Source organism: Acanthaster planci, linkage group LG14 (genome assembly GCF_054643075.1).
Source record: "Acanthaster planci isolate LZ-2023a linkage group LG14, COTS_SCS, whole genome shotgun sequence".
NCBI lineage: Eukaryota > Metazoa > Echinodermata > Asteroidea > Valvatida > Acanthasteridae > Acanthaster > Acanthaster planci.
The window spans coordinates 8,683,996-8,696,211 of NC_141790.1; the positions used below are offsets into that span (position 1 = coordinate 8,683,996).

The 12,216-nt window shown below is 43.4% G+C and overlaps 1 protein-coding gene across 6 annotated transcripts in view; it reads left to right on the forward strand.

Annotated features, from left to right (window-relative positions):
* The window catches only part of LOC110980790 (diacylglycerol kinase delta-like), a 137,816-nt gene that overhangs the window by 35,145 nt on the left and 90,455 nt on the right, over positions 1-12,216 (forward strand). The window contains exon 1 of one of the 6 annotated variants that reach the window (XM_022237754.2): positions 1,927-3,414. The exons of the other annotated variants lie outside the window; for them this stretch is intronic. Coding sequence (XP_022093446.2) covers positions 3,310-3,414 — 105 coding nt within the window. The 5' untranslated portion in view covers positions 1,927-3,309. Of the gene's footprint in view, positions 1-1,926; positions 3,415-12,216 lie in introns of those variants that run through there. 6 annotated transcript variants of the gene reach the window in all.

Here is a 12,216-nt window from a genome sequence, read left to right on the forward strand (position 1 = left end):
CACAAGAGAAATGTGAGGCAATTTCTGTCCACGACGAATTGGGCCAATTTCGGAAACGTGAGGTCACATTTTGTGTTTATGTTGGGTTGGTGACGCAATGGGGAGAAACGCACTAGTATGCATGAAGTGTGCATGAAGATACATGTTTGGCATTGTTGTGGCCCAAATGCATGAAAACGAGGAGTTTTGATGATGTACAGAAAATGCGCAATGTTATACATTAATATCTTAGATGCATAAACTGGTCAGAATTATTTTGAGATTTGTTCCGAAATGAAGGAGTACAAGACGCTGAAGGTGGAAAGGAACGTAACTTGCGTGGCATTCAAGTGGGAGTGTACTTGTGTTCATGTGCAAAGGCCCCAGACTATTCCTGTGCCACAGAGAATAATGCGGTCAACGTCAGATACCCAGACCTGAATCTTGGGCCAAATCGTAGGCTACCACATACATGTAGGTCGGGCTACCTTCCAGGTGAAGTTTCTATGGTAGAAAAAAAGACAGCAACCCTCGAGTTTGCTTGTTTTTTGAGTCCACATTTTCAATGTGTTGAAGAAAAAGAGCTAAACATGTATTGGATTCTTCTTGTGGAAGGGAGTGGATTCAACTCTCATGACAGTAATGAAGGCGACGGCACGGAACCTGTTCGTGTTACCGGGCTGTGGCGGTCCAAAAACAGGTAATGAGCACAGCACCATTCACTGGCAGCTTCGACACAACACAAGCAGTCAGTGAGGCTTATGTGTTGCTTTTCTAAATTCAAAGTGCTTCTGCAATAGCAGTCTTCAAAATATCCTTGTTATATTACAGTAATTTGCAAAAGTTTAAGACCACCTTGAATTTTATTGGTATATCTATCACTGGGCCTGCATTACACTGTCTCACTGAATGATTACTTAAAACCCTAACCCCCTAGGGACTATTGCAATCCTGCATAACCTTGGGTTCAGCATGGTTAGGGTTAACATGATTTTACATTGGCGCATAACATCAGTGTAGTGCTACATGTATATACCCATTTGAATGAAACTTTTTGCAAAGGCAGGTCTTGTATGACATTTTGTCTGCAAGCCAGCATGGGTAAAAAAAAGCCAGTTTAAGCATGGAGGAAGGAGGGTCTAAGCAATCAGAAACAAGGGAGGGCATACTGAATATTAGACTGTTAACATGTCAAATCATGGAAATGTGGTCAAAAATGTTCAACCAAGGTATCAAGGTTACACATTGAAAGTAAACATAAGTTGCCGTGATTGATTGGTTTAAGTTTGGTTTTCCTTCAGGTTAATGCATTTTCTATGGGTGGTCCTAAACATTTGCAAATGGCTTTACTTACCGGTATCTGCGGCATCCAGGAAGGTTTAAAATCTACCTTTTAACATTGTCGAGGGACAAACGATTTTAAAACATTATTGCATGGAAATATCAAGAACACCAAGTCACAGGGTACGAGATTCCTGTCAGAAAATTCAAGTTGCACAAGACTGGGGTATGTTTTATTTTATGACAAAAAAAACAACAAGTCATGCACTTCAACTTGATGGATGGAACAATCAACAAAGTGGACAAGAACTGCGCAAGAACATTGAATTTTGAGTATGCCTCTGTTTTGAGACTCGGGTGTGAAGATGCACACTGTTTACAGTCGTATCTCACCATGACATTTTGGGGTCGCCAGCATATCATTAACCCCAACCCCCTAGGGTGTATGTAAAATCGTATTGAAATTGGAGGATTTGGGAGTGTTAGGGTTAATACATAATGATTTTTCTGAAATCAGCGAAAATGGGACTCACGGAAGTTCATTTTTTGGACTATATATGTACTGTACATGGGAAAACTGTTCCATTTTTTTGTGTTAACTTTTTGGAAGATGGTCTTGTCACCTCTTGTTTACGATTATAATTGGGGAAAGAATTAAGGTTTTCTTTTCCCTACCTCTTTTAAGTGTGGCCCAAAGATCAGTTTTCAGTACTGGCCTGAGGAGATTTCATTGATGTCAATCAAATAGTAGTGAGCAGTGAGAAGGTATTGTGTGGCCAAGTTCAGTGTTTAAGATTGAAAGAAAAAAGGTGTCAAGTTACTGATAATTGCCTGGTCCTTGCACCATGTTGGAACTCCAGGTGTTATTGGAGGACAACACGTGTGCTATCTAGCAAAGGGCAGCCGGTATCCTGTCACCTTCAAATGGTCCCTGGGGTCTGCAGTAACAACAACTGCATGTAGGTCATACATGGGAACTGGTCAAGTGGCTGAACATCCTGTTTTAAGGGGGAACTCCAGTCCACGGTCTTTTCACTGTAGAGAGATGTGTAAGAGGAATTTACACTCAATTTCAGCTGTGCTGCCCAACCTTTAAAGATTTCTCGGCGGCAAATTGACCACCGCAAGAAAGTTGAATCGACTCTTCCAACTTCCGCCAAGGCTCGCGTGGATAAGTCGCATGTTTTTATTCCCCTTTATAGCCATGCGTGGAACCAGGAAGTTTCATTTTAACAAGGCAAACCTGAAACTGATGGAATGAAGCTGTAGTGTACATGTACATGTATGTGTACCTGCACTTTTGTTCTTGGAATGGTCTACAGGCGAGTGATTTTTATTATGTTCATTGGACGTGATCCAGGTTAGTTTGTTTTTGTGGGTGAGAGCGTCTGGTCAGCAGTTGATTTGTGGCTTGTGTGATGTCATTTGGTGGAGAATTGTTGGCTGTATGAGGAGGGTACACTGACAGTCTCCATGGTCTCGTTAACCAGTACACCCCTTTTCACATTGACGCCCCCAGTACGCTGCGATAGAGACCAAGCTGGACCAGGCAGCTGGTCATTCCAGGGCATTGGGGGATTCCGATTGACTTGGGCCAGATCTGTGGCTTGTTAAACCGCAGGTATGTACATGTAAACCAACTGTCACAAACTTTAAAAAATCAGAATTCCAGGGACTTCCACATGGGGGACATTATAAACTGGTCCCAGTCTCTGGTACTTTTCGAATCTGTGCTGTGTCTAGCCTCGGCTTTATCGTCATCCTGGCATTCTCTGAGAATTACCATGAGCAGCATCATTTCGGACCGACTTCTGTCTCCAGCCCAGCCGGAATTACCCATAGTTAATTTATCCGTGGATTTTGCCTCTGAATCCCTGGAACTATTCGTTCACGACTGATCAGCAAAAGGTGGTCAGCTTCATTAGCTTCTGCGATGTACCAATGGAGGTTGATCTGGAGAAGTTCTGCATGGAATGCGATCACACCAGCTCTTGATGGGTGTGGGTCACCTCATGCTCTTGTCGTCTGTTAACAGTAACTCAATGAGCAATGTCTGCAGAGGATCTGCCTCAATTGCTTGTCATGGGAGGACCTCTGCAGCCGAAGCAGGACCCATGTGGTGAGCAGCAGGACCCCAGTGAGGACAGGACCAAGGTAAGGCTGTGCCGAGGAATGAGAAGTGCAGTGGTTCTGCAACGGTGAGGTTCAGAACTTGAGGTTCCCCATTGTGCGTGCGTATACAAATCAACTTCATCACTCAGCTGCTCAAAGGGCAATCAACACAGTGGCTGCTGAGTCACTGTGCATTTTGTTCACTTGGTTTTTGATTCAAAAACAAAAAAAAAAGAAACGGAAAAAATTACCGTCGCTTTCTGTTCGTCATTTTCAACTTGCAAAACCAGAAACAATTTCTTTTGTTGCTCCTAATTTTTATGTCTGCAAAGAGAAAAGAAAGTCAAATGATTGGCTCTCACTTTTGTTTTTGGTTTTTTTAAATTGAAAGCCGAAAGACGCTGCTTTCTTTGATTTTCGGTTATGCCATTATCCTGTTCTGTACGAAACACAATAGAGGTTCTGCATTGCTAGCGTCTCCATGGGGTCTCAGAGGCCGTTTTTGTTATTTTAATTTAGTTACCAGTACAAAAGATTGGAGTCTGATATCCCAGTGATACAAAACTCTTGACCTCTGAGGACACGCCAATGCAGAACCTCTACACGAGAGTAATATCAGCTCAAGCTGCCATCTGTGGTCACCTTACAGTCAGATCCCATTCGATTTTACGTAACAGGCCAGCTTCTCATTAAAAACTTTAATTAAAAATTTGAAGGCTAGAATTTATAGCTTTTATATTACACATATACATGCCACTATGGCATATTTCTGGGTGTGTGTGTGTCATGGTGCGTTTGATTGTACAAATCCCTAAATGCTTTGTAAAAGTGCGTTTGTTCAATCTGGTCTACTCTTTGGACTGTGCGTGTATTTTATTCTTAGAATATACCGCTATTTCTTTTCAAATAAATCAAGTCTCAAAAAAGAATTCTTTAGATACATATTTATACATTTTATTCTGAAAGATTTGTCCATATTTTTTTCAATCAAAAATATGGTAACAACTTAAAAACATGGGCACGTCCACACAGCTTTGTTTTTTCCCACTTTGAGAAAAAGGACCATGCCCTTTCCTGTGTGCTTCGGGTGACTTGGGTCAAAGATCTGATTACTCCCCCCCCCGCCTTCCTGCTCTGAGACAAAAAAAGATAAATATAAAAGAATAACTAACATAAATTTGAAAGCAAGATATCATGCCATAGATTCTTCATATGTGTATAAGATGAGTATTACATAAATATGTCGTGTAATATTTTGTCATCGTTTCCGCTTGTTTGCAAAAATGAAATCTGGCCTGACCCCCCTTGAACAAATTCATGTATTCGCCCCTGGGTACTCATGTAAATTGAATATTTGTACAGGGAACTTGAAGATCAATGTCATGAGCCTGGAGCTGTACCCAGAGAGGATACAGTTTTCTTACTGTAGCAACAGAGGCTCGTTTTTGTCAGAACTGAACTTTGCTGGTTCACAAACTACTATAAGAAATGCATGCGTTATGGTCGCAGCGCTACCCACAAAATGAACACTCCTGGCCAGTATGGCTTTTCAACCGATGAGGGGGTGCTTCAGCTCAAGGTGGATACTATCCACTCCTTTGTGGATATGTTGAAGATCCCAGTCGCAGGCAAAGCAGAGAGAGGCAAGTAGGGACCATCTTGACCGGGCCACCAGGCAAACATGCATGAAGACCACATCACTTTCCTATAGAAATTGTTTGGGTGTGCTCAGTGCAACCCACACTACTTGCGAGTGAACCCATGCATACACACTCACGTGTGTCCCCATCCATTGGACATTGCCATTGTTATGTAAATGCATGGCATTCATGGATCTCATCCGTGTACATGCACATCTGTTGTATAAATAGTTAAAAAGGAGGGGTGTTTTTTTAATAGTTCTGGCAATAAAAGGACTGTACAGTACCAATAGTTTGTACAAGTACACATACATATTGCCTAATCATGTAGGGTAAAAGGCTATTTCTTATTAATCAGAAAGTTGTTTTCATAGAAAGATGATTAAATTATGTATGCGCTTGTACTATGCACGTGGAGTACAAACATACATGTACATTGTACATGTGTGCTCGTGCACACTCGTGTACAGTACTCTCATCTGAACTTGTTGATGTAAAATTAACCGTGGAGGAAGTGCTGGTACTGTACTGACGCTGTTTTGTGTTTCTAACGGAATTGAGCACGCCTGTACGGTATTTGCACAGGCCAAAGATGGGTACTTTTGACATTGTGTAAGCCAAATCACGATCAAATGACTCAAACTGACTCGACCATTTCTATTTACATTGTCTCTCACGATGTGTGTGTCCCTGCTGGTGACTCAACTTGAGATTTCCCATACATGTACCGCCGGTACCCGGTACATGGGCATGTAGCCTGACTGGACATGAGCAACCAAAATCTGGGACTCCTCCCAGCTCTGTCTCCAGTGGCAAATTGTCAACACAAAACATGTGTTTATTGACACTGTCACTTGTTCACACTTGCACTCCCACATACATTTATTTCAAGGCACTTACATGTACACTGTACACGTATGCATGAGCAAGGTGTACATGTATGTCTAATTTTCAGGGTAGCGGGTATAACCAAATGAAATAAAAGTGTGTGTTCTGTGTAGATTTCCTGAGTGAGAGCATACACTATAAACCGTTGTGGATTGGAATGCACTGAAGTGTGAGTTTTAATGAAGCATGTCTTTGAAGCGTAGAACAGGCTAATACCCTAATGTACAAAACAGAGCCCATTTGGCCCGTTCATTATTCTGCTTTTTGCGTTCGGAATATCTTGTAGTCCGTAAATAGCCTCGGCCTGTTTTCGGGGAAATTCCACATTAAAATTTCACTTCGTGGGCTACCGTAGCTTTATTTGCTGGATGAAGAGAGTACAATTAATGGTGATCGAGTGCAATGGAAAGAAGAATTTCAAGAGAAACAGGTAGAATGTTCCATTCTACATGTACGAGGTGAAAATGGAACTTTCCCCTTCATCAGTATTCTCTTCAGTGTACAAATGCGAAACAGTCTTTTTTTTCTACAACGCTAGAACAAATCCTTGCAAAAATCCCTGCATCACCTGAATAAATCTTCAAAAAATGTTGCAACCTCAGAAACGTCCTGTGATCATGGATGAGAAGATTCTATTTATCCCAGCACCACAGATTATAGTGCATGTGAACATACAATATCCGGTAGATGTACAGCATGTCTCTGTCGAACCGTGTTCCAAATGCGGAACTGAGGCGGAGAGTTGGGGTGGAAGGGATCAGGAAGGTTGCGAGGAGGAGCAGATTTAGATGGTATGGTCACGTGGTGCAGAAGGAGGACACCTGCTGGGTCTCGAGATGTATGAGGTTGGAGGTGGAGGGGTTCCGACCAATCGGCCGACCACGCAAGACCTGGCAGGAAACTGTGTCTGCCGACATGCGACTGCTGGATGTGAGTCCAGAAGACGTGAGGGACCGGATTAGGTGGAAGGCCATTGGCGGAGGAGCCAAGCCAACCCAGCACAAACTGGTCGACGGCCTTAAAATCGATATCGATGATGATGATGATGAATGTTTTTGAGTGCAATTGTAGGAATAATTTCATGAGGTGACAGATGAAATGTTCCATTTAATTAAATTCAAGGGCGCATGATTAGTAACCCATTAGTGAGTTGAGGGGATTTATACAGAGGTTGTACACGTATTAAAACTGCATTTTATGCAGAGATGCACGTTTGCTGACACATCTTCGGCTGCCTGTAGCAATTCAATATGAGCTCATGTTTAAATGCTTGCCAGAAATTTCCTTTTTTACATTGTGGTTCAGTGCATGGGTAGGACTTGACTTTAGCTAGGAGCATGTGTATTGTAAGGCTACTGTGTGTGTATATGCATGACATTATTCAGTGGGCAATTTGTGGTTTGCAAATTGTACCACCCCCTTAAAAATTCCCGGAACCGCAAATGCGAGTGGTTTAATTTGTGTCAGAAGAGGGGCAAGAAATGTTGCTGTATATGAGCACAGGGGGATGGTTGGACAAGTCTAGTAAAAACCCTATCTGTCATTTCCAGCTCAGAGTAGGAGATTGCATCTATCCCTAGCCACAGCAATGGGGGGGGGCACTAGCTGCCTTCATCGGCTGATCATCGCCCGGGCAATCTTGTCTTGACACAACGGTGGATTACCACTCCATGATTACAGCCACTTTCTGCTATCAATCACTTCACCCTATCACTGTATTCTCAGCATTCTCCCCCCCACACACACGCACGCACGCTCACGAACACAGCGTCGATCAGCACAAACTGGCTGTCTGCCAGCCGGCTTATCACAATCATCTTGTCGATGTCCAATCATAGATTGTTTCATTTGCCTCTTACAATCAAAGTGATCCTTGACTACTGTTGCCTGTCCGCAGTGCATAGGAAGCTTAAAGGGGGAAGCTCTTGACGAAGGTGTGCCTGGCCGTGCATTGTGAAAACTGTTCTCCCGTTCGCCGCTCGTGCTGTCTTTTTATCAACACTTGAAATGGATGTCAAAATGATGAGGCCCGTTGCACACAGTACTTTTAATGGGTACCGTTCATGCACAGTGGTGAAATATTGGAAATATTTCCGTCACTTTCTGCAGCAGGTCACCGTTCTCTACATACTGTTCTTGAGACCATCAGCCACTGGGCAAAATTTTGCCTGCAAGCTGTATGGAAAATGGGAGCAGCTGCTACATGAGCAGTGGCATAGCTAGGGTTACCAGTGAGGGGCACAAAGGGGACACCAGCATCTTATGGGCGGAGGGGCACCAGCCTTCAGTGGTGCCTTTTTTTTCGGGGGGGGGGTGCCTGGGAGGCACCAGAAATTTGTGGGGGTACCCCCCCGGGCGACAACACATGTTACGGATAGCTAGCATCTTTCATTGGGGCATGTGCTATTTCTGACTGTCCGACTTGGCCTGTGCAAGCCTGAGGGCTGTCTTGTCTGCACTGATTCCTGCCTCCTTTTGTAGACCAGCCTGCGTACATGTGTATACGGATTTATGTATAAATTGTGGAGACAAAACTGTACCCAAACTCACATGTACCTAAACTCAGGGATGTGTTTTGAGATGTTCATGTACGCCTGAAAGGAATGTTTCACAGGGTGTAACACTGTGAATGGAACTGCAGGTCACAGTTTCTCGTCAATACACTGATTTGCCAGCACAATTGACCAGCAACCAACAACTGAATCATAGGCCTACATGCAGTTATTAGTAATGCCCAACACACCCCTGGTGTGTGATTTGCACATTGTTTGACCAGGCGAGCAATGGTACACAGGAACCAATGAATAAACAAGTAGTTTATATTCAGAACTGGGTGACATCTTTTTTTTTGACATCTTGGTTTCATCATCTCTGTCTGTGCCCTTTTTTTTTGACACTTAGTTTTATGTTCACCATGGGCAAAACCAAATGAAAACTCTCCGGTCGTTAGTGCCATGATAAAAAAAAAACTCATTGGATGCTCTGTGGTGAAATATAGGGCTGTGCAAAGGGTATCGAGTTTAGGGACTAAGTGTATCAGACTCGTATGGAAGCTCATTATAGAGACGATGGAAGCCAAGGTTTTGTCCCCTCCCCCATAGTGGAACAACAGGCCGTAGTGGTTGTGCATGTAAATGCGTAACAAAGTTCATATTCTGTGTCGCTTCTCCTGTGCTTGGTACAATGTCTGTACCACCTCAGATGACATCCATTCCCAGTAATGTCAGGCGTAAAACCTGAGGATATACTTCTTGTTTAGCAGCAGCGGAGTGTGAAAGGTCAGCCCTGGGATCATGTTTTCAATTTCATTAAATTTACTGTGATGAACACTGTTAAACCGAAAAGGTTGAGTCTCATCCATTATTTACAAGACACTGCAAAGCGCATGGAAGACCCATTTCCGGTGGACAGCTTTCTATCTTCTGTAGGGAACACAATCAAATCCTCCCCTTTGCCTTCTGTCGCAGATCAGGAGAGAGAGAGACAAGCACTTTACTGTACATTCCACTGATCTCCTTCCGTATTCCCATCTGCCGCTTACAGGTACGTGTACGACGCGGATGCACACAAAGGCCCTTTTCCGTCTCCTCCATTCAGACGTGATCATTTGCACAGCTGCAGGGGGGAAAAATCTTCCAGAGTTTGACGCCTGAACGGAGCGCGCAGATCCATCGCCCATTGGACGGGCACTGCTTGCCAATCTACGGGGTTGATTTGAACGAAGTTTTTTTGGGGGGGAGGGAGACATTGAGAGAGAGGCCAAAGGGGGGATAATTAGTCCCAGGTAGGGGTTCTAATTGGGCCCTAGGTGTTGAGGGGGGACAGGCCAATAAATGTCACCACGTTAGTCTTTCTTTCCCAGTTGGAGTGGCACCAAGGGAGTGGACTCCCCAGCCAAGTTGAACTCTGGATGAACTCTAAAGCAATGGGAGGGAGTGTGCTTAAATTGGTATTATCAGACGGTCTATCAATAGACCGATAAGGATCATGTGCAGTGAATGGGGAGTTATTTCTGTGGAGTGATGATAAACCAATTATGGTGGGGAATGATTGAAGCGCAGGCACAGTACATGAGGGTCATGTACATACATGTACGTCAGTTTAACAAGATTCGAGTGGAAGAGATACATGTACAGCATGCGTATGTTGAATGGGAGTCGATCAGGGACCGGGTCATCTATTTTCATCCAGTTGAGTCCCCCTTCTATTGTATTTTTGGTTTTGGGTTTTTTTTCTTTTGGTTTTGGTTTGTTTTTGTTTTTTGTGGTAATTTCTAGGGGTTTTCCTAGCTGTTGGAATGTTTCTAGGGACCAATGATGGTTTGTTTCAGGATAGTTGAAGAGTTTAGGATTTTTTGTCCCAAAATCCTAGATTTTGAAAGCTTAACGGCTTCATCCTTCTGGGTTTGCTATGGTGCACTTTACACAGAAACCCAAAGCCGTGTATTTACGTGTAGGAGAGGACGCACTGGCCTTGTCAGTTATAAATTCAAAGCCCTGAAAAGTCCCAGTATTTGCTGTCATAGCTATCACCCCTCTCCTGGATATTTTAGATATCTCTTCATCCCCCAATGCCACGGGGGGGGGGGGACAGATTTAATAGGTTTCATAAAGTTGCTAGGTGTGCAGTACAATGTAGAATGTCTCATCACAAAGTTAATTACGTGGACATTCCTTTTGTGTAATTGAGAAAACTTCGTGAAAATACTCTCTTTTCTTGAACTATGAGCTCTATTTTGACTAGATTTTTTTTTTCATGATTTCCAAGGTTATGACAGTTCTTCATTTTGTGACAGAAAATGCCCCAAAAGCCTATTTTTCAGGAAGAGGGTTACCTTGCGTGGACCCTGCTTGGTCCACACAAGGTTGTCACAACCTGCATTATGTGGACCCCTTTTGTTCTCGGGTGCATAATAACATGCAAATTGCAGTGGGTACAAGACAGGTGTACATGTATATGTTATCTCTTGCCCAGCAACAAAATTTGCTATAAGGTATTTTTTTTCTTGGCTTTGGCAAATGGCATCAAGCCCAGCTTTAAGCCAGATCACGGCACTCCCCTGGGGAGAGGACACGGCACTTACTCTAATGAAGTTCCTCTCGCTGATAGGATGTGTAAACAAGAGTGCCATGTGCTGACATTTTAATGCTGTTTATCCAAACTTGATGTGCCTAATAAAAAAATCGCGCCCCACAGCTTTCCTGCTGCACCTGTCTTGATGGAATGAGCACTGTTTGATTTTCATTGAAGTTGGTGTCATAATGATTGTTAGACATTGGTTGAGATAGACTCTGAGAGTTCACAAGTGGGGGGGGAGGGGAATGCATTGGAGGATATGGGACGAAATGTGGCGGTTTGGGCTGATTCTGCCATCCCCCGGCTCTTTTGGCATTATAAAAAAGTGCGTATGAAATGTAGGTTTTTAAATGCAGCGCTCCAAAATGCACTACATCTTCATGTACATGTACAGGTCCTGTTGAACATGTAGCTCTCTATCTGTTGATTGAGACGTTAGATGTTTTGGCCAAGTGCAGGTCAAACATACATGTATATGGCATGCCTTCTTGGCTGTCTGCATGTGTGCATGTCAAGTTGACCTGTGCAGTATGACAACCTGGGGTCGTGACCTGTCAAGTCTATTTATCACGAATGTGTACTTTGTAAATGCACAGTATTTGCATGTACATGCACTTGCTCTTAGATGTCACGTTACAGTAACAGCAAGTGAACAAATAATCCATCGAATATTGATATCAAGTGTACAAATATGTGTATGAAGTAGGAAAAACGAAGACCCACAAAAGGGAACCGATACAAGGCCACCATTTTCCTCGTCCTTGTTGTCCTCGTCCAAGAGATTAGCTCAGGTTGAATGTTGGCATGAAGCCAAAGTGGCAATAAGTACAGTTGCTGATCAAATCATGCGCAAAAGTTCATTCCCCCCCCCGGCATCAGATATGAGAAAACCTATGAAAAATTTGTACAGTGCCAGCGGAACTAATGGTGATGATGCCCTTAGGAAAGGATGCTTTCCACGAAACTGTTGAGGGAGACATCTTGTCGCTGTTGCTTTAATTTTGAGCCGTCGCCATGAAACTGGAGCTGTGATCTGGGAACAAATATAATCACTGGCAGGAAAGGGGAGACACCCAACAAAGTGAAGGTTTCATTTCAAATTTGATGGGGAATGCTCCGTGAGGCGTTAAGCATACCTAAATTGAAACGGGCTATGGGCAGTGGGGGGAGGTTATAATGTGTAGGAATAAGTGCGCGTAGTGCTTGCCACTGGTAATATCAGAGAGTCTTTGCAGAGACT